A 22,030-nucleotide genomic window follows, 5' to 3' on the forward strand; every position below is an offset into this window, starting at 1 on the left:
TATTCCAAGAAATGCAATCTCAAGCTTAGTATATTTAAGTCCAGTTTTTCTGCCATTCTGTCTGCACATTTTGGGATTTGGCAGTGCAGGTCATGAAATGTTAAATGGTTACCAGCTTCTGCACTCTATGTGCTCTTGCCATTCTGCCTGTGGAAAGCCACTTCCATGGTATGTAAAAGCCCATTCAATTACAATCACACCAGCACCACAGCATTCCTAATAGGGTTAGTACCTAGTCAGTTTTGGAAGCAGTTACTTTGTCCTCAGTTCACACCATCTCAACACATAATGCTGTTGTTGCATTCTCCTGTCTTGTGAAGTTTACTAGTCCAGTCCAGCCACTCTTTGGTCCAATTCTTTGGGTTTCTCCCCATTTATGAGAATTGCAGTACTGAATAATACTGTTTACTATCAAAATAGTGAAATCCCTATTCGCATTTAATGAAATTGCCAAAAAATAAGGTCGGAAACCGTTTTGCGGAGTGTTCAATATTTTGAATCTTCGGAAGCCTAGAATCAACTTTTGCCATTTTCTGAAATGTTTGTCTTCCACAAAAACAGCTGTTGAGAAATTTTAAACATTGTTACTGTTTTGCAGGGGGGCAAGCTCCCCTGGTAATTATATATTCTAACTCAGACTGCAGTACAGTGAGGAAAAGGGTCATTTTCCCAATCCCCACTGTAGTGCGATCCAGTTGTAAACAGCAACTCTCAAATCCACGAATGGAAGCTATGTGTCATTTCAGAGCTAACGGGATTTCCACTCACAATTTTAAACTTTTGCACCTTTCCCCATGACCTTATGACTGATGTTAAGGTAAGTTTCAAACATTTGATAGGAAACTAAGTAATACAATGAACATAGTACAGTTGTTTTAGGAACTTAACCTAATTGTAGCTGTTGATGTGCATTGTGTTGCAGTTCATGTCCCACCACCATCACCTCTCTCATTCCTCTTGAGCATCCTGGGGTTAGGTTGGTGTCCTATGCTAACTTTGTCCTCCACCTTCTCTGTCATTCCCTACCAACCCCCCTTCTTTGTTTTAATTTGTATAAAGCCAGAGAGGAAGAATTGGAGCTTCATGGTCTGGCCTTCTTGGCAGAGGAGTATTCCCTCCTCTTTTTTGTTTTTGTCCCATTCCTAGTTTGCTGCCTGGGACAAGCTTCTTCTCCAGCCAGGGCAAAAAAGATCCAGCAATGGAATTGGCCAATGCCCCTCTTACGCCACCTATGTTCTGATGACTGTGTGGGAGGGAGTCAGCTGGGGCCACCTGAGAGAAAGTTCAGCTGTGGAGATCTGGCAAGCTGTGGGATTACTTGCAAGCAAGATAACCCACTGATGAGGAATGCAGCAATGAATGTACTTAAAATTGCAGATATGCTATGTTCCTAAAATAACTGCATTCATTTATTAAGAAATTTGTTTCTGCCTGGATTTATGGAATAGCGGGATGAAACCTAACTATGACCGAGACAACCTGAACTTAATTAGTTACTTGGTTACCAAAGGTGTTGGGTGGAGGGGGGGAGCAACATCAGCTCACCCATCCTGAGTGGTAAGTTGTCTAACCTACTGCAGTACTAGTACCTGCTGGAGAGACGGAGGAAGGTGTCCAGCATGCATGTTGGTTTGGAATATGCATGTAGTTCTGCCAAAGTGCATTCCCAATGTAGACTTAGGACATGTGTAGATGCATACACATTCACAGAAAGGCATCACATGCCCTCGTATCTGTGAACACTGCTGTTGGCCACCATGGAAGTGGTTAAGATTGAATAAGAGAATCCCTCATGGGCTGTCTGGATGACAACTTCCTGCTATGTTCTGGCACCCTACTGGAGACTGACTTGAAACTATAGATCCCATGAGGTTTTATAGCCGTCAGTCATCAGGGGATAAAAATGTTTGTGTGTGTGTGTGTGTGCATGTAAAATATGTACACACCTGAGCCCACAATGCAACACCTATAAATTATATGCCAGAATTTGGAAGTGTACCAAGTGGATGTGATTGCACATAATCGAAGGTGGAAGACGTGGACTACAGCAAAAAGACAAACATAAAGAATTGGTAAAGAAAGGCTGGACTTCAAAGAGAACCATCTTGACAAGAGAGGAACCTCTCACTTGCTGTATGTTTTGTTCCCTAAAACTCTAAATAACACTGTCTCTGGCTGCACTGTAGTCTGCTTGCTTCATATTTGCCTAGTACGTTTTATAAAATATAAGTCTGATGTAACCAGGGTTTTTTCACTTTGGTAATATGATTTTGCCTCCAGACAGTGGCCAAAATGATTCCCTTAGGATGAGCCTCACTATCCATTGCCAAAACCAGTAAAATAAATATTTAAAATATATTTTCAGTAATAATTTTATAGATTGGTAGTGTTTTCTTTTGTTGTAATGCATTATGTGGAAGTGGTATTTTCTAGGGTTGTGTGTCGAGTGTGGTTGTTAACTTTTTCTTTCCTGTTTGTAGGAGAGGGCAAGGTGATTAGGGATGTGGTTGGAAGAGAGTGAAACAAGCCAGCTAACACAAATTACATGTGCTCTATCAGTATGAACGTGCATAGATGGATGATGGCTTCTGAGGAACAGCATTTCATTGTCTAATGTGGAACTTACTCTTTCATACTGCATGACTTTCATATTTATTTTTTGTATCTGACTTTTTTTGTATTCATATTTTTTATTCCATCTTTCTCATGTCTAGTAACTGTGAGTTTTCACTCAGGCTGCTTCTGCAAATGGTCCCTCTTGATGATTGCACTACGCTATTTAATTGATGTATTTTATATGTAAATGTATATGACTTTGAATGTAATGTCATAATTGATTTTATTTAGTGATTGGTTACTGACATTTGAAGTTGCTACTTAAGTTTGTCAGTTAATGTTAGATACTTGAAAGTCTGATGAAACATTTTTTAACATGAAAGCGCTCACTGTTTTTATCTGGATCTGTTAAATTTAGTGTGCTTGAATATCTGCTGTGGTGCTGCTCCTTTGTGTGCTTTTTGGAAATTTCATCTTTTTTCTAAAAAAAGTTTTCTTGAAGAAGAAATGTACTTTGATTATATGAAATTACTTAACATCAGCCTTGTACATAATGGCCTGTTACAAGAGCTATTTGCAGAGCTCTGCTGTTGCAGTCATGTCTTCATAAGTTGTGATGATTGATAGAAACCATTTTGTCTTGCAGTTTTAACTTTTTGATTTCTTTTCTGTGTGGTCCTGTTTGCAATAGCTAGGGGCTACAGTCTCATGGTTCATACCACTGAGCACTGAAAAGTATGAGAGGGGCAACTGACCTTAAAAGCATACTACAGTTTTGGACTGCTGTCTAGAGAAACAGCCAACACCTGACACACTCACAATGTTTAACTCTGCACAGCTTCTGATCAGAGTTATCTCTGGCTCCCAGAATTTCACCTGTCCCAGACTGAGCTCAGTGCCTTCCAGTGAGGTCGTACCAAGAGCAATTCAGACTTGATCAGAATTAGGTTCTGTTGTCGGTCTCTGTCTCTCACACACAGTTTTACATGAGGAATGTTGTCTGTCCAGTACCAACACCTTCTTTTCTTTATAGTAACATTGTGACAGACTAGACCCCTGTTGCACACTAAGGGCACGATTATGGTTTACCCTTAAAGTGAGCCAGCCATTAAATATTTATATGGGAGCAATAGCTTGGACAGTAACTTTTTTCAAAAGACAGGAGTTAACATCAAATGTTATCAGTTCGATGCACATACCCTAAAGTTAATAAATAAGCAACCAAAGGATTTAAAACTGAATAGTAAAGCTCTTTACTAGAAATAAAATAAACAATGCACTTGTATATATAAGCAGCCATACTTATCAGGATTGTATTCTACTTGTACACACTAGAGAAGCATGACAGTAACTCAATTTGACAGTTGCTTTTTGTGCTTAAAGAGTCTAAGGCAGCCTTTTCTGTTTGAATTTGAAAGTGAATATGCATCTCCTGTTTGCAGACTATTTTAGCTGTTGAGGGGTATGAAGATAGGTAAAGGCTGCCAGCCTAGCCAGATAGAATTCTGTAGATAATGCTATCATTTGTAAATATTAATGTAAGCCACAGCCTTGTTCTCTTAAATGTGAAAAGACAGCACTGGATATTGAACTGTAAAAGTGTAACAGCAGTGCACTCTGCAAAGAAAAAGAAAGCTAAGTCGAGCATTTTATGACTGTCTTTGATGTCAAAATTCGGAGCTGATATGTCTGGATGAAAGAAGTCTACCTATTGTCTTGAGGCCAGAGTTAATGGCTAGAATTTGCATGTATAATCTCTTTTATTGCTCTGGTTCCTGACCAGCTGCAAGATCAAAGGGGCCATTAACCTCTGAGTTCTGTTAGCCTGGGAACCGGAAAGAACTGATGCAATCTGAAATGAATCAGTGGTACTGTGTTATCAATTTAAAGACAGAAAGAATGAGAGCATGAGAGCATTTGTCTTGAGAACATCCAACTCATCACTGCCTGTGTCTAGATGTAAGTAGGATTTTAGAACTGTGTTTTCTCTTAGAAATAGCTAGGAATTAGGAAGATTAGATTGTGTTTTTCTGTGTTGATGTCAGAACTTTTATGCGTTATTATTTTAAGTATTTCTCTGTGATCTCTGAATTTTTGACTAGCACTGTGTAGTAAAGTATTGTCTTGTGTTTTTATTATTTATTATTAAATATTTTAAACATTTCAATTGTGGCTGTTTTGTGTAGAGATAATTTAAGCTCTAAGAGTACATTGCTTGTATATAGTGATACTGTACCAAGTCACTCCAAATAAGTCTTGACTGTTTGGTTGTATTTACCAGTTGGATAATAATATTGCACAGTAATAATTGGACACCCTTCATAAGGGCCTTTGAGTAGCTGATGAATATTAGCTGGGTGAAGGTAGTGATTTCTACTGTATAGTCTGGGTAAAAGGGGCACAGCTGGAGAACCTGTGCCAGCCTTCCCCAGGAGTGTCTGTGTGGTTATATAAACTCTTATCTCAAAGTGTGTGTCAGCTACTTGGGCAGGGACACGAAGCACTCATTGGACAGAGAGGGTGCTGGAGGTTTTAGCTTGCCCACTAGGCTGAGATCTGGACCATATAGCTGTGCCAGTGGGGAGTCTTATTGGGGACCTTGAGAGAAAGGGAGAAACCAGCCCCAGACTGACTGCGATCTCTGTGTGCTCTTAAAGGAAATTGTACTTTACTGTGTGTGTATTTATTATCCTTTCCCTGTATGGACGCCCCTCACTGGTGGTAGTGGTGAGGATTGAGGCTCCTTGATTGCAGGGCCAGTGCACGGGTGTCACAAGGTTTTGCAACTAAGGTAATGCTTTGACCTAAAATAGCATTTCAAGAAACACTTCAAATATGTGCACATTTAATATACAAATTGTTTCCCTTTCTAGTAGTTTTGCTTTTCTCAGCTTAAAACAGTTAACAAAACTCAAGTTACCTTTTTATATTTTACACATATAACACATTTAACATGCAGCAAGATTTAAAACAACATTTTTATAAAAAGAATATTTAAGCATCTACATTTAAACTCTTGCTTAGTACAGTACAGCTTTCTATGTGTTTAACTGAAAAGCTGTAGCAAGCTTTATTTACCTATTTAATTTTTTCACTTAAATCAGTTGTTAGGTTTGACATAATACTACTAATCGTCATCTCTCTCTCTCCCTTTGTAGAGCTCAAGTGAGTTTTATTGTGATATCACAAAAAAAAAAACAAAAATGAAGCCTGAGCATGGAAATGCATTTAAGTTGTTAACCAATCCCCTGTCTCATTAAACAACTTGCAACCTTCTACATTGCAAGAGCTTTACTCATCCTGTAACATTTCTTCATGTAAGCTATTGCAGTTGCTTTGGCATAGTTTTCTGTCGTGTTATAAACTTGTTTGAGCAAGTGAAACAATATGAACATTATATATAGAATCCTAAAATTTTGTTTTTTTCCCCCCTCATATTTAGGAGTTTATTGAAGAAATCCTTTCACCGCCTTTTGGAGGTATGATTGCCTTTGTAAAGGAGTCTGAGGCACTGATTGAGAAAGGACAGCTCGAGAAGCTCAAGGGTGAAGAAGGTGAGCTCATCATCATAAAAATATATATATATATATATATATATATATATATATATATATATATATATATATGTAGAGCTTCTTTTTCTTTCGGCTGTTCCCATTAGGGGTTGCCACACTGGATCATCTGTTTCCATTTCTTCCTGTCCTCTTCATTTTGCTCTGTCACACCACCCACCTGCATGTCCTCGCTTACCACATCCGTAAAACTTATCTTAGGCCTTCCTCTTTTCCTCTTACCTGGCAGCTCCATCCTTAGCATCCTTTTCCCAATATACCCAGCATCCCTCCTCAGCACATGTCCAAACCAACTCAATCTCGCCTCTCTAGCTTTGTCTCCAAACCGTCCAACCTGAGCTGACCCTCTAATATACTTATTCCTAATCATGTCTACCCTCGTCACACCCAGTGCAAATCTTAACATCTTTAACTCTGCCACATCCAGCTCTTGACTCCTGCCTTTTTGTCAATGCCACTGTCTCCAACCCATATAACATAGCTGGTCTCACTACCCTCTTGTGGACCTTCCCTTGCACTCTTACAGGTACTCATCTGTCACAAATCACTCCTGACACTCTTCTCCACCCACTCCATCCTGCCTGTACTCTCTTCCTCACCTCTCCTCTACACTCGCCATTAATATATATATATATATATATATATATATATATATATATATATATATAAAAACATTTATGTCAACGTTAGTTTACCAAAGTAGAATTATGTGAAGGCCATTTTAATGCAAAATGTGTTTGAAATAGCATTAAACTTTTCTTGTTTGGTGCAAAACCCATCTCCCTGTCAGCAGATTCTTTCCCTCCAATAAAGCAAAACAGCACTTGTATTTCTGCATCTCATGGTAAGGGAGATTTCCTTTTGCAGTGAAGTGGAGTAACGTTCATTGACAGAAGTGTGTTTTAGCCACTTTGATTTTTGTAAGGAAGTACGTGTATTAATGTTTTTTTTTAATACCTTTAGTAATTTATCACTTGAGATATAGGGAAGCATACATTAACAGAAAAGAAAACAAACCATTTTAACATTTTTTCCATTTATATACATTATACGTTACATATCTTTTCTTTGTAACTAACATCAGTCCAGCAGTACATAAGTTGCTGAATTCCTGTCTTCTCTTAAACTTCACTCCTCCTCTTCCTCCAGAATGTCCTTAACAGAAAGAGTAGGATTGGAACTTTGATTTTCAGAATTTTATATTGCAAGGCTCATATGTTTGTTCTGACTAATTGTGAAAGTATGAGGAATGTTTTATCTGCAGTTTCTTCTTGTGAGGAAAAATTTGCATGAAATAACTTGGCTTCTTCTATTGCACAGGCATGACTCTGATACTTCTTCTAGGGCTATTATCACTGGTACAGTTTTGAGGAGGTTTGCATGGCAGCATTCTCAGAACATCCCAGATGATGATAAAATTGAGAGTTTAAATTTACCCATGGATAGAGATTTAAGGCTTGATTCAAAAAGACTTCCTCTCTAAGTGACCACATGTACTTGACAGCAGGTGTTTCCGAATCTGGTTGCAGTAGTAAGCCTGTTTATAAATAGGCCTTACACCAAAGTAAGCTGCTTACACTGAGAGCAGGCTTAGAGCAGGTGATTTGGAGTATGGCCCTGGTGTAAGCCTGTTTTATAGATCGGCCTTCCATTGAAGTAAGCACTTACACTAGAGCCATTTTTTTCTGAATCAGGGCAGACTTTCACAGAGAGCAACTCTTTTGGAATCTGGCCCCCTGTGTTGCAGGGATGATCAAAAAGTGTGATGAAAGGGGCAAGCTGATTCAGGGACTCTGTAATGTTTTTCAGCCCTCCTTTTCCAGAATTTCAGAGGGTTTTTTTTATCTCCTCATCCAGTATTGGCAAAAAGCAGAATAAACCGCCCCAACAAAATATAGGTAAATAGTTTAAAAAGAAATGGCAAGGAGGTTCCAAAAAGAAGTCGCAAATCACAGAACACTATGGACACTCCAGCAACTCTAAATAATTATTCGAGGTCTTCTGATTCTCTGCCACCCAGGCTGTTTTTTTCTTCCAGAAAGTCTGAATCTCCTTTTCTTTGGCAACAGAGAGTTTCAGACAAATGTGTTCTGAAAAATCATTCAAGGATACAAATGGCAGTGGGAGGAAATTCCTCTTTACCATGGGGTTATTCATCATCATCCAAATCATTTCATCATGTTTCCACGTGTCCCAAGGAGTGATGGATCCAGTCCCTCTTTCTCAGTTGGGGAAGGGTTTTTCTTCAAAGATGTTCCTAGTGCCAAAGAAAGAAAATGCTTGGATACCAATTCTGTGTCTTTCTTTCCTAATCCTGTTTGTGATGGTGCTCAAATTCAAAATGATGTCATTTCACAGCCGGTTATCTCCTCTTCCTCATTCAAGTTTCCTGGCAACACTAGATTTAAAAAATGCTTATCACACCCCTATTCATCCAGATTTCAGGCATTTATTAACGTTTTGTGTGTCTGGATCACATTATCAGATCTCTGACTTAGCCTTTGGACTATCCACTGCACCAACAGTGTTCACAGTGTGTCTAGCTTGAGTTATAGCTCATTGCAGGCTACAGGGTAGCCACATTTTTCCATATTTAGATGACTTGCTTATCTTTTTCTGAGTTTTTTTTTCCAAAACATCAGGAATATCTCTTGGCTGAGAGATTTTTTTTACACAAGCTAGGATTCCAAGATAACATTCAAAAGTCTTTCTTAACTCCTCCTCACAGGATTGTGTTCCTGGCATGTAAACTAGATACTTCAGTTCAAAGAGCTTTTCTTCCATAGGCAAAAAATAGATTTAGATCTAGATCTGTTTCTACGATTTTCCACTCAAAGTTCGGACACTGTGAAGAAATAAGTCAGGATTTTGGATCTCATGGTATCTGATTTTCATGATACCCCTGGCAAGACTCCACATAAGAAAGATACAGTGGTATCTAAAACCTCTTTGGTCCCAGCACCAATGCCCTTTATCTTTTCAAATCACAGTGCTGTATTTTTCAGAAGAGAAATAATTTGGTGGAGATAACAGATATTCTTAAATCCAGGTCACCGTTTCTCCCACCCTGCTCCAAAGCATCCAGTCACCACAGATTCCTCAGACTTTGCTTGCAGAGCAGTTTCAGTAGGGATAAAAGTGCAGCGGTGAGCACATAAATATCAAAGAGATGCTTGCACTAATCAAGGCACTCAACTCTCTGAACCATCTTTTGTCCCCGGGACCTCTCCAAGGGGTTACAGAGAATACCTTAGTCATGTGGAACATCAACAAGCAAGGGGAAAACAGATCATACCCCTTTTGTGGACTAGCCATGTTAGCTTGTCAGCACAATCTCACACTATAGGCATCCTACATTCTGTAACTGACAAGCTGAGCAGGACTAGAGCAGACCCTCGCAAGTGGAAACCAGATCAGATGGTCTTCCAAGATTTGATCCATCTGTGGGGCGTAACTCAAGTAGACCTGCTTGCCTCCCCTCTGAACGAGCAACTGGGAAGATTCTGTTCCAGGACTCCATGCAAGAAGGCCTGGACGATAGATGACTTTCTTTTCCTTGGAGAAGAATGTTCCTGCATGCTTTTCTACCCTTTCACTAATATTCAGGATACTTCTGAAGATTCAGAAGGAACCCCCAAGATCATATTGGTGACTGCTTTCTGGCCCATATAGCCATGGCTCTCCCTTATTTTGGAAATGCCCAGGGGCAATTACCAACGCTTCCTCTCAGACTGGATCTACTCACATAAGAACTGATATCAGTCAAATTCAGTTGGCTGCCTGGATGATAGGGTCTTAATTCCTTTCAGGCACCTGTTTACTGAGGATGTGCAGCAGGTACTAATGGAGGCAAGAAGGTCTGCTACTAGAAGATCATATATTAGCAAATGGAAGAGGTTTTGTAGTTGTTGCCTACAACCTAACCAGCACCCACTGGTTTTTCAGTATTTCTGAGAGTTACTATTTTATAGCCTTTCTCATTCCTTTATAGAAGTTCATTTATTAGACATTCGGCTCTTTGATCCTCCTCTTTCAATGCAGTATCACATTTTTGAAAGAGATTTTGCATAAGAGGCCTCCATGAAAACTGGTAACCCTTCTTTGGAATGTTAATTTTGTATTAGAGAAGCTAAAGCTTGCTCCATTTCCTGGCTGACCTGATGTTCTTAACATGCAAAACAGTTTTACTGATTGCTCTGACCTCTGCAAGAAGGATGTTCAAGTTGCAAACTCTTATGTTAAGTCAAACTTATCTTGTGTTCCATAGGGACAGGGTTTCCTTGAGAACCAATCCTTCTTTTATGCCCAGAGTGGTATCCAAGTTTACTTTTAGTCATACTATCCACCACTCCATTTTGTTTCATGAGCCTATAAATGAGGGTGAAAAGATGCTCCATATCTTGGATGTCCACATACCAGTCAGGTACTAGCCTGGGAGAAGGAATCTTTCACTTCTTTGGATCAGTTCATTTCTTGTGAAAGTAAGAAGGCAACCTGTGTCAAAACGGACCGTTTCCAAATGGTTGTCTAAGGCTATTATTTTTTGCTTTACTCACCAACGTATTTATTCCAGGCAGGGTCAAGGCCCACCCTACCAGGGTCTTAGCTTCATATATGGCTTTTTGGAAAGGGTTGGGTACTAGAAGTATTCTAAAAGCTGCCACTTGGTTCTCTGTATGTATTTTTACAAAGCACTGCTAGCTTGATTTCTTTTCTAGGTCCAGAATAAGCTTTGCTATGACCATTCTCCTTCCACCTCCCAAATGTAGTTAGCTAGGTAATATACCCTTATAACTAAGGCAACTGCAGCAGTGATCAAAATGATGAACATATTACAGTTTTGTAAGTAACTTGCATGACAGTATATGTTCAAATGATCACTTCATTAGTTGCTCCCTCCACCCCCTTGTTTGTGGTGTGCTTTTTTATCATAGTCTGGACATTAATTTTTTTTTTGTTCCTAATGTTGTCCTTTCAGGGCTCAGCCTCCCTCTCTCGTTTGGAAAAAAAAGCTGTGAAAGGATTTGTGCCCAAACTTGTCTTTTAGTCAGCTCATCTCAAGCCGTCTGACAGTTTGTGTGAATGTAACGTGCCCGGAAGTTTTGGAAGGTGAACAGCTCTTATCCTAGGCAGTCTATAACCCATTTAGCTAAGGCTACTGCAGCAGTGACCATTCAGACATTTGCTGTTGTGGTAAGTTTACACACACACAACTGTACTTTCTAGATTCAACTAGAATCCCAACCAGAGCAGGTTTTCCACTTAAGATTACCATATCCCTTTCTCCTTGCCTTTTCTTTGATATCAGTCCCTAGATGGGAAGGCAGTCTCTAGCCTGCAATCCAAATGTCTTCTTGTCCTCTTGGCACTCTGTTATCTTTCCCACTCCAATTATTTGCTCGTAATGTCTAGTTTCCTTTGTAGGTTTTTCTCCAATAAATTCCAGCCCACTCTTGTTTATTTTCTGTAGCCCTACTTGCAGTGATCCCTATTGGCAAAATTTCCTTTCTCCATTCATGTGTTGGCTTAATTCTTATATTCATAAAGTAGCAGAAAGTATTCTAATATTCTGTAATGGTTGTTATTCTCCTTAAGGATCTGCATCTAAAGTCCCACTGTCTTTATTTCTTGAACTTTCCTGCATTGTCATAATTTCTTTCCATTTTGAATTATAACCTTCTGATTGTGTTATGTATTTAAGCCGTAAGTGTATAGCTCTAAAATATCCATTCAAATCAAGTAATCCTAAATCACCATGTTCTATTGGAAGGATCAACTTATCCCACTTAAATCTTGCCCTTTACCGCCCCCACCAGATAAATTTCTTCATCTATAATTGTCCACAACTTCTCCTCTAGTTGATTAAAAATATGCCTGATCTGAGTACAAAACTAAAGGGATTAAAGCATTTTTCATTGCTTGTATCTGATTATCCATATACTTACAAGAGCTTCCAGTTTCTCAGGTTTTTGAATTCTCTTTTGTTTAGCCTCTTTCCACATATCCTTGACTGCCATAACAGATGCTTTTTTTTTTTTTTTTTTTTTTTAAGCACACCTTTTGTCGCTTGTTCATCTGTATTACAAATAATAAGAAGGCTTGTAGACAAGTTTGAAATTGTACTTTTGCAGTCTCAGCAACATACTTTGCAGTTGGTCTGGAGCTCAGTACATTGGTTTTCTCAAGATTGTGACTAATGGTTGGTGATCTGTTTTGATCTGGATAGGTCTGCCATAAACATCATCTTGGAACTTCGAACATGCAAACACAATTGCCAAAAGCTGTTTCTCAGTCTGGGTGTACGGCTTTTCAGTTTGGGTAAGAGTTCTCGATGCATAGGCAACAGGTTGATTCTCTTGTAAAATGACTGCACCAAGTTCAAATTTTGAAGCATCACAGGAAAGTGTAACTGGCTTGTGAACATAAAAGTATCTGACCATTGGCAGACTGGGAATTCTCTGTTTCAGGACATCAAATGCTCTTTGGTGTTGTTCTAACCAAGACTAGGATACATCTTTATGTGTCAGCTCTCTGAGTGGTGCTGATAGTTGGCTCAAGTCTGGAATTAACTTGCCTAGGTATTTGACCATGTCAAGAAAACATTGTAGGGCTTGAACATTGTCTGGAGCTGGCATCTCACGAATGGCTATTTGATTTGAAAGATCTGGTCGTAGGCCTGTACATGTAAATAAGTGACCAACATAAGGAACTTCTTGTAGCCTGAATTTGCATTTCTGTGCATTGAGCTTAAGATTCACTTGACATGCCCTTTCTAGAACGTTTCTGAGGTTTCTGTCATGGTGTGTCTCATCATGACATCCTACTAGTATGTTGTCTACTATAGTAGTACAAGGGTATCCAGAAAAACTTTGCTCCATTACACATTGAAAGACTTCACTTGCAGAATTTATCCCAAATGACATTCTCCGAAATCTGTACCTGCCAAACGGAGTACATTACGTAGTGAGCAATAAGGATTTTTTGTCAAGCTGAATTTGCCAAAATGCACTCTGTGCATCTAAGACACAAAAAGTACTGGCATTTGGCCTCAAGGCCGCAACAGCTTTGACTGTGCGCATTGGATGATGTCTTTCTTCGCACTTTGTTCAAATCTTGTGGATCAGTACATATACTGATGTCATCTGAGCTTTTCTTATGAGCTACTACCATGGATGATACTCACTCAGTTGGAGTTTCCACTGGACAAATTACACCTTGTCGCACCATTTTATCTAACTCTACTTTGACTCTGTCCTGCATGGCTGTTGGAACTTTTTACATGCTGGTTTGATAAATGGACTGACCTCTGGGTCTAACTTCATGGAGTGCACAACTGGAAGTTTGCCTAGTTTGTCTTGGAAAAGATAAGCATAGGTAGAAAAAATGTGCTGGGCAAAATTGTAGTGGTGGTTTAGGGTCTATATTAGATGAACGCTCACATGAGTGAAAATTGCATAACTCGAAACCGTAATTGTGAGATCGCGGTACAGTGAAGATGGGACTATTTGCCCTTTCCTTACTGTAGTGCGATCTCAGAGTTGGAATATATATTTAGCAGTTTCGAGTTCCTGGATTTTAGCTCATGTGAGCGTTCGCTAAGATGAACTTGTTCATCTAATATAGACCTGTCTTTTAAGCTAACATGATGGACTTCCTTATTAAATGAAATCAGTCCCATTTTCAAAGAGTCTTTGAGCCCTAGTAATGACTGAATGTGCCTCTTGACCACATAAAAGAACAAATCGTAGCTTCTCCCAGCAGAGTAACATGAAAGCACTACTGAGCCTTCGGTTTGAATTTCTTTACCGCCATAGGCAAAAAGTTTCACGCACCTTGCCAAATCAAACCTTTCACCTTTACATACTCTGGCAAATGAATGTTTCTGCAGTTATAACGTTGCACTTAGAACCGGTGTCAACTTTGAGCTCTGTGGGTTTGCCATTTATCTGGACAGAACAAAATACTTCATTCTTGGCCCTTAAATGTACTGCATTAATTGTTTCCTGAAGCACTGAGATACCATCAACATAAAGTGTAGAGTTATCACTGTCTAACTGATCAACTTGTTTCTTAAAATGTTCCCTTTTTATGAAAGAGCGCCCACACTCGTCTGATTTACAAAAACTTTGAAATGATTCAATTTACTGCATTTGTGGCATTGTTCAGCAAAAGCTAAACACTTTTTTCTTTTAGCTTCATGACTTACATCACAAATTACGATAGTTGTCAATGAAAGTTGGTTGGAGCCCATGCTTTGAGTGTGCTGACTCACTCTTATGCTTCACTGAGGCTGTGCGAAGTCTTGAATGTGCTAAAAAGTTGTGGGGCTTACCAGTAATTGCAGCAGGGGCTGCCATGTGCTTGGGCCTCTTTCTTTTAACAATGTGCTGCATACTATCAACGTGAGCTTTATCACTGTGCCTTCTAGAGCTGCTCAAATTTTTAAGCATATATGTGTGCTTTTCTGTAAGCTTGTATATCTGACAAATCTCATTGGCCTTATTCAAAGTTAAATCACTGTCATGAAGCAAAATCTTTCTCATAGCTTCATCTTTTATACCACACACAAGTTTTTCCTTTATGAGGTCATCCCTTAAGTCACTACATCTACACGTTTTAGCTTTATTTCTCAGGTCAGTTATATATGTTGCAAAAGTTTCACCAGGCTTTTGATTCCTTGTGTAAAATAAGTGCCTTTCCTTTGGGTTATTTGTCTGGGGGTTGTACATTTCTCTAAATTTACATTTTAAGCACATTGGGTCCTCTCTTGACTCAGCTGGTACAACAATGTGACTGTTTTCCCCCTCTCTAGAATAAATAACAGGTGCATACACAAATGAGCTTTCCCTTTCTATGGCTTCTGACCCAACTAATTTAAGTAGAATAAATGCCTTTGTATGGTCATCTTTATCAGAAAATTAGGCTTGTATGAAAATGTCATACTCTTTCTCAAACACTATCCAATTCTCAGCAATGTTATTGTCAAACACAAGTGCACTGGTTTTCGAAATCAGTCTGCCATGTCCACAAAGAATACATAAACTCACTGAAAATGTGGCCCAATTATGTATGAGCAAACTGCTCTGTGAGCTTGTAACAACATTCAAGTGCACAATACTCTTTGAAATACTTCACTTTGCGAACTATGCTATGTAATGGTTGCACTTTGTGAAATATGCCTTGTAATGGTAGTACTTTGCGAAATATGGCTTACTGTAACACTGCGCAAACATGCAAACACTTTATACACTTACGAAAACTGATATATTTGCTTAATACAAAAAATACATATGTCTTTCGGCTTTTCCCAGTTAGGGGTCGCCACAGCGGAACTCCAGTCCGCTAATGATTGGCAGTAGATTTTTACGTGCCGAGTTGCCAGCCCTGACGCACAACCTTCAACAAAGGTAAGCCCCTTCATGCATGTCTCCACACAGAAGACGCTCTAGCTGAGAATCGAACAGGACAACGTCATACTGTGAGGCGACAACGCTACCGCAGCACCACCACCGCAATACAAAACATACATATGCGTTGTGAAAATGCGGTTGTTTCCCTTTATTTTATTCATTTTATGCAACTGGACTTTATTTACTTAGTATTTAGTAATTTGAATATTTTATCAATATCGTACATATTTGCTTATACGAAAGTTATAACATTCTGTATGCCTCATTTCATATGCGAAAAGAAATCCTGCTGAGCAAGATTTATACCTGAAATTTGTTTCTGACCTGTTTTACGAAGTATGCACAGTTTTGGGATGGTCTACTGCTGTATATTCCACCAACATCTGGATAAGTGCCTTAAATCATTGTTGCCAAGCTGTTTTAAGCTTCATCCCACTTTAGTATGCAGCTTCTAACTTCAGACCCTTTTAGATATGTCATTTCTGGTACCATGTCCTTTAGATATGCTGTTTCTAATACCATGTCCTTTTAGATATGCTATGTCTGACACCATGTCGCTCATTTGTCTCTGTTACAAATAATAAGAAGGTTTGGGGTTTCATTCAGATGTTTTAATATTTACAAAAGCATCAGGATGGATAGCAGCATCTCTAAAAATGAGCGAACTAACAAACGGAGCTTACATACATGCTCACATCTCAACAGCTAACTACAAAATGTCCATCAGGCTCGCACATGCTCAGTACTTATACTCTAGTGCAAGCCCTTGGATAGCTTCTTAAAGGTATATACACATGCATTTTGATCCATACCTTTATTGAATTATCACTTGTGACATAGGCAAATTTACATTTATACAAAAGAAATCAAACTGTTTTAAATTAACATTAGCAAACATTATACTTCACATATATTGCTATTTATCATCATATAACCTAAGCAGCATTACATAAATTATTCAATTCCTGCCACTTTTTTAAACAAGAGACATCTTTATTAAACCATCACTTAATGACATAAGCAATCATACATTCTTTCATGGCCTTGGAAGTTATTGAAGAAAGATTGAGAGGAGATCTATTCAACAGAACAGAAATTGAGATTGGATGGATTGTTAATTTACAGGCTGAGAAGTTGCCTGGCTTGAACAGGATGGTCCCTTTAAAGCTTTTGCTCAAGAGGTGGAGACGTTTGAGAAGACCGTGAGATTGACAGATATTATCTTTTAAAACCAGAAAGTTCTGTTAACAAAACAGGATCTGAAGACTGCAACTACTGAAAGCGCTTATCCACTTGCATTTATTTTTACTCAGTTCTTGTAGTTTTTATAGATTTTATTGTTTGAGTCTATTAAACTAGCTTTTAACCTCCACTGTGGTAGCACAGCTTTACTTTTTTTACACCCTTGTAAAAAAATAATAGAATATCTTAATTCTGCATATAAGCACTGCACTTTACACCTCACCCCCAGCAGTAGATTACAGCATATTAACAGTAAACTTTTTTGTCAAGCCTTTTAACTCTTGTTATATTGTAAAGCCTATATTTTTTACAAATAAAAGTACTTGTTACTTTAGTATCTTTAACATATAACAACATTCATTGAAAAGACCCCCACTTTTAAAATTCCCACTATACAGAACTGCTTTATGTCATTTTTTCTTGAAAATCCATCTTTCTGTAATTTTAGTGCTGCTGGTCATTTTCCTGTTCATCCTCTATCAGCCAACACCAGACTCTGGTTCAAGACCAATGTGCTCCTGATTCTTCTAGTAATCTCCAATGCTTTTTTCTCTGCTCCAAGCATTTTACTTTTGAACATTAGGAAAGGATTCACTGGCAAAGTCTCTCAATGAACTTTATTGTCAGAAGAATGAGAAGCAAGAGTCCCCTTCTGTTTGCTGGCTCACTTTTTGTTGCATAAACTTTGTCTTCCTTAGCCTGTTATGCACCTAAACATTTATTTGATCCTCCAGGAAAAAATATTCTGAAGACAGCTGGATACAGCAGCTTGAATCTCACACCTGCCTGTCAACATTCTCCGATTGCTGGGATAATTTGTTTCTCTTCTGCCTAGTATACAGTTAATAATCAATCTGTTGTCCATTTCATTATGCATCAAGAATGGGTCTTCGGGTTCGTCCTCTGATCCGACCCGGCCATTTCTCAAAAGTACGATCCGAGCCTCAAACTCCTCCCTCTCCCATGATGCCTCATTCCCTTTCAAACCCCTAGATCTCATTTGCCGCCATTACTGTCCAGACACTATTTTGAGCCTCTGCTTTTAAGGTAGATATTTTCCAATTTTTAGCTGTCCTGTTCTCCGAAATTTTATCTCTGCTTTCCTCTATATTCTCCCTTTCGTAGTTTGGTGTAGTTCTACCTCCTTTCCTGTTGTGCCACAAGCAGTTTTTGTTGGGTTAAGGTCCTTCCCACCCTTTCCCTGTCTCTCTCTCCTTTTTAGTCCTTGCCTATAGCTGTAGAAAAAAAAATCCCATTATATTTCAGTTTTTATAGCTAGTGTTAGACTGTGATTGGCGTGTGTGTGTCTGTGTGTGTGTCTGTCTGTGTGTCTGTTTCTGTGTGTGTGTCTGTGTGTGTGTGTCTGTGTGTGTGTGTCTGTGTGTCTGTATCTGTGTGTGTGTGTGTGTGTGTGTGTGTGTGTGTGTGTGTGTGTGTGTGTGTGTGTGTGTGTGTGTGTTTAACATGTCAGATAGGCCAGAGAAACCTGCCGGGTTTAAAAGATGTGCCTCTTGTGGGCATAAGATTCACCAGTCTGACGAGGTGGATTTACTGCTTTGGCCCAGGGCACTTGGATATGCCTTGTAATATTTGCTCAGCATTCAACCCCCAAGGCCTGGTGGACAAGAAGAACAAGCTCATCCTTCGAGGGCTTCTTCCTTCCTCTGGAGTCCAGACTTATTCCCAGAAGAAGTGACCCCACTTTGCTTCCTCAGGGACATCAGCTTCTACTTCTGAAAAGAGAAGGAAGCTATCGGATCCTTCTACTCCGTGCTTCTCTCCAGATCTGAGTGGTCCCTTGGATTCAGCACCTACCAAACCTCCCTCCCTGCCAGATCCATTGACCTTTAGTCCGAGTAGTATTTCGGAGCAGACAGAGGTTATCCAGATCCATAGCTCATCATCTCCGGAGCGGACCCTGAGATACTCCTGCCTGGATCGCAGATCTTGAGTTATACTCCGCATCAGAGTAAGTCTCCCTCCCCCCAGCCAGACCACCCGGCCACGCAGGTCATCGGTGCAATCTACCCATCTTCTTGGCTCTCACATTCAGAAATGGATCTGATGATGAGTTTCTTCAAAGCCCAGATCTAGCTAGGCATGTTGTCCTCTCCGACCCATGCTGGACATGTGACAGCTCCGACCCCAACTCCTCAGTTTCCTCCACCTCAGATTCATTCGGTTTTGGAGTCTCCAGGCCTGGTGATCCCAAGTGGATCTGCATCTGATCAGGGGATACCTTTTCCTCTGAACCCAACAGTGTCCCAGACTGGTTTGGCATCGATTTTGTCAGAGCAGAGCTGCTCCTGTATCTGACAGATCGACGTTGGATCCTCAGAGTTGATGTCAGTTTCTACTTTGTCCTTCTTGGAGCTGTCCCATCCTCTGGCAGGTTTGCCCTTCGATAGCACCAGTCTGGTGCCTTCTGGCGATTTCAGATCTGGGGTGACCTCCCGTCTTTCTTCCTTAAGGGCTTTGGCCTCAGGATGGGCTCCCTGCATCCACGGCATTCCAAGTGGCAGAGAGGGCTTTCTCGACTCTGCGAGATATGGTCCTTCATCCGCCATGCCCTTCCCAGTCCTCTGTGGATCGAAGTTTTGCTCCTACCCATCCGATTCATGGTCAGCCCCTCCCAGAGAGCCTCCAACCAACCCCTCAACAAGGGGTTCCCCTGTCTTCTGACTCCTCCGCCAAGTACCCTGAGGAGGAGGTCCCTCAGAAGCATTAGTACAAGAGGAAGCACATCGACTCCCCCTTGGAGTCTTTAACAACAGGACATAGACTTCAATGAAGGGAAAGGGTCGCCTCGATCTCCACCCGATGAGATCTCCTGTGGAGGTGTCTTAGAACTCCTGAAACAAAAGGGTGGACGGTCTCCCCTACCCCCTTTATCGGAGGAGTCTGTGTTTCTGGAGACGTTCGCAATGGGAGCATGTACATTTTTTCCTGGTACCGCTAGCCGGGTTCTTCATGCGAGTTCTTCAGTATACCCTGGCTGTTCAGTGGTTCATTCGGTGTCACCTGTTATCAGCCCTGATCAGGCTTACCCCAGTTTGTAGACATCATCTGCAATGGTGGATGCTCACAGACGATCTTCACTTAGGAAGGCCTTTTGTCCTTCCCCTTTCTTTGGCCACAGTGACCACAGACACCTCCTTCTTGGGGTGAGGGGGGTATTTTCAGAGAAGGATGGTCCAAGGCACATGGTATCCCACAGAGACCAAATTGCACATAAATGTTCTAGCGATGAGAGTGGTGCTCTTCATGCTGCAAGCCTTTCAGGACTGCCTCCCTCTGGGGATGATTGCAGTCTTGACGGGCAATATATCAGTGGTGTGGTGCATCAATAGGCAGGGGGGAACTCGGTCTTCCCCACTCTGCAGAGAGACCATGAGAGTCTGAGAATGGGCGATTGCTTTGAATCGCTTTCTCATTGCAATGCACATCCTAGGAGAATACAGCATTCTGCTGGACAAGTTGAGCAAGGTCTGTTTTGAGTCCTCATGAGTGGTCTTTGAACCAGACACTAGAGAACAAGATTTTCTGCCACTGGGGCCAACCTTGCTGTTACGGTTTTCTTCTCCCCTGAACAACAAATGCAGCAAGTACTTTGCTCTGATCCCTCCAGCGGGGGAGTCACCAAGGGATGATCTTGTCCACGATTGGCCTTCGCATATCTTGAATGTTTATCCTCTGATCCCCCTGATACTCAAAGTTCTATAGAAAGCCAGCAGGTTGAAGACCAATCTTATCCTCATTGCCCCCCATTGGCCTCATCAGGTATGGTTCCTCTTTCTGGAGTTTCTCAACAAATGTCCTTCATGGGTATTGGATCTCAGACAGAATCTGATTTCACGTTCGACAGAGTGACATAATCCAAATCTCCCTCAACTAACCACTTGGTTTCTCCACTTCTAGTAGTTTTGCTAAAGTCCAGGCTCCCCTCTCCTGTCCATGACATTATTTTTGCTTCCCAAAAGCTTTCCACCAAGAAGTTATATGGTAGCAAATGGAAAAGATTTTCCATCTGGGCTTCACGGAGGAATATAGATCCCTTTTCAGTGTCTGTTTCAGATGTCCTCATGTTTTTCAGTTCTCTTTTTCATGAAGGAGCACGTTTTTTGTTTTTATTTTTACAATAAAAGTACAACTCATAGCAGTCTCTAATTTCTGTCTTGGGAATTAGCTTGGTTCTACCTCTACTCTTTTTTTTCCAAACATTGTCTGGCTTTCTTGAGAGGAGTTTTTCGTCTGAGACTTCTGATCAAGGACCTGTCTCCCAGAAACTCTTCTAACCTGCTAATTCTTGTGAGCTGAAGTATTTGTCTTGGAAGATGGCCTTTCTTGTGGCTATCAAGTCAGCCATAAGAGTTGCAGAATTCTTCTCAACCTCCGTATATAGTCATCTGTAAGGATAGATGTCCTTCATGGATGCATCTGCAGTCATAACAACTGGGTTGTCCTGTCGTCAGGCAGCCCCTCAGTCGGCCGGATTCCAAAGTCCGGGTCCGGCTTCGGCTGATGTCGCACTTCACCCGACGTCATCTCTGTTGGTCCTCGGGTATAAAGGCATCAGCCGACGCCATTTTCCTCAGTCTTTCTTGCCGCGTGGCGCCCGAAGCAGAAGCTGTTCGCAAGTGCCGGTCGGTCGGATCCAGAGATTACTTCTACCGAATACTACTTCGAAGACTTCTAAAGCTAAGTACCCCGTTGGGGACTCTTTCTTGCCTCAGCCGATGTCAGAAAAAGTTAATAATTGTTTAACCTGTGGGAAACAAATACCTCATAAAGATTTCCACTCTTACTGTCTGCCTTGTTTAGGCCCAGCCCACGACGTAGCAGCCTGTTCGGCCTGTGCTTCTTTCAACCGACGAACGCTTAGGCGTCGGTCGGAGTTTGCTGAACAGTTTTTCGGTTCTGTTTTTGCGTACATTATGCCGTCGGATCATCCGACTACCCTATCTGCCAAAAAACGCAAAGATAAAGACTGACACTCGCGGTCCGCGGTTTCGGCTGAAACCATGGTTAAGCAAACCGCGAGTGTCTCGGTTTCGGCCGAAACCGAGAAAACTGATCAAAGTACAGCTGAATCTATCTCTACAACTGAGGCCCCTGCTACCATTCTTGAATCGGCCTCAGAAATTATACCCACTACGGTGGTTGCCACTGACTTATCAGACACCATTCCCTTGGATGTCTCTACCCCAGCACGTGGTGCTGCTAGGCCTCCAGCAGCCATGTCCATTAAGG

General features: G+C 40.7%; 1 protein-coding gene across 1 annotated transcript in view; it reads left to right on the forward strand.

Annotated features, from left to right (window-relative positions):
- VPS52 (VPS52 subunit of GARP complex) overlaps positions 1 to 22,030 on the forward strand; it is a 449,815-nt gene that overhangs the window by 406,631 nt on the left and 21,154 nt on the right. The window contains exon 18 of the mRNA XM_044083563.1: positions 5,999 to 6,110. Coding sequence (XP_043939498.1) covers positions 5,999 to 6,110 — 112 coding nt within the window. The remainder of the gene's footprint in view (positions 1 to 5,998; positions 6,111 to 22,030) is intronic.

This window comes from Protopterus annectens, chromosome 9.part0 (assembly GCF_019279795.1).
Source record: "Protopterus annectens isolate FY-2018-M chromosome 9.part0, PAN1.0, whole genome shotgun sequence".
In the NCBI taxonomy this organism is placed as follows: Eukaryota; Metazoa; Chordata; order Ceratodontiformes; family Protopteridae; genus Protopterus; species Protopterus annectens.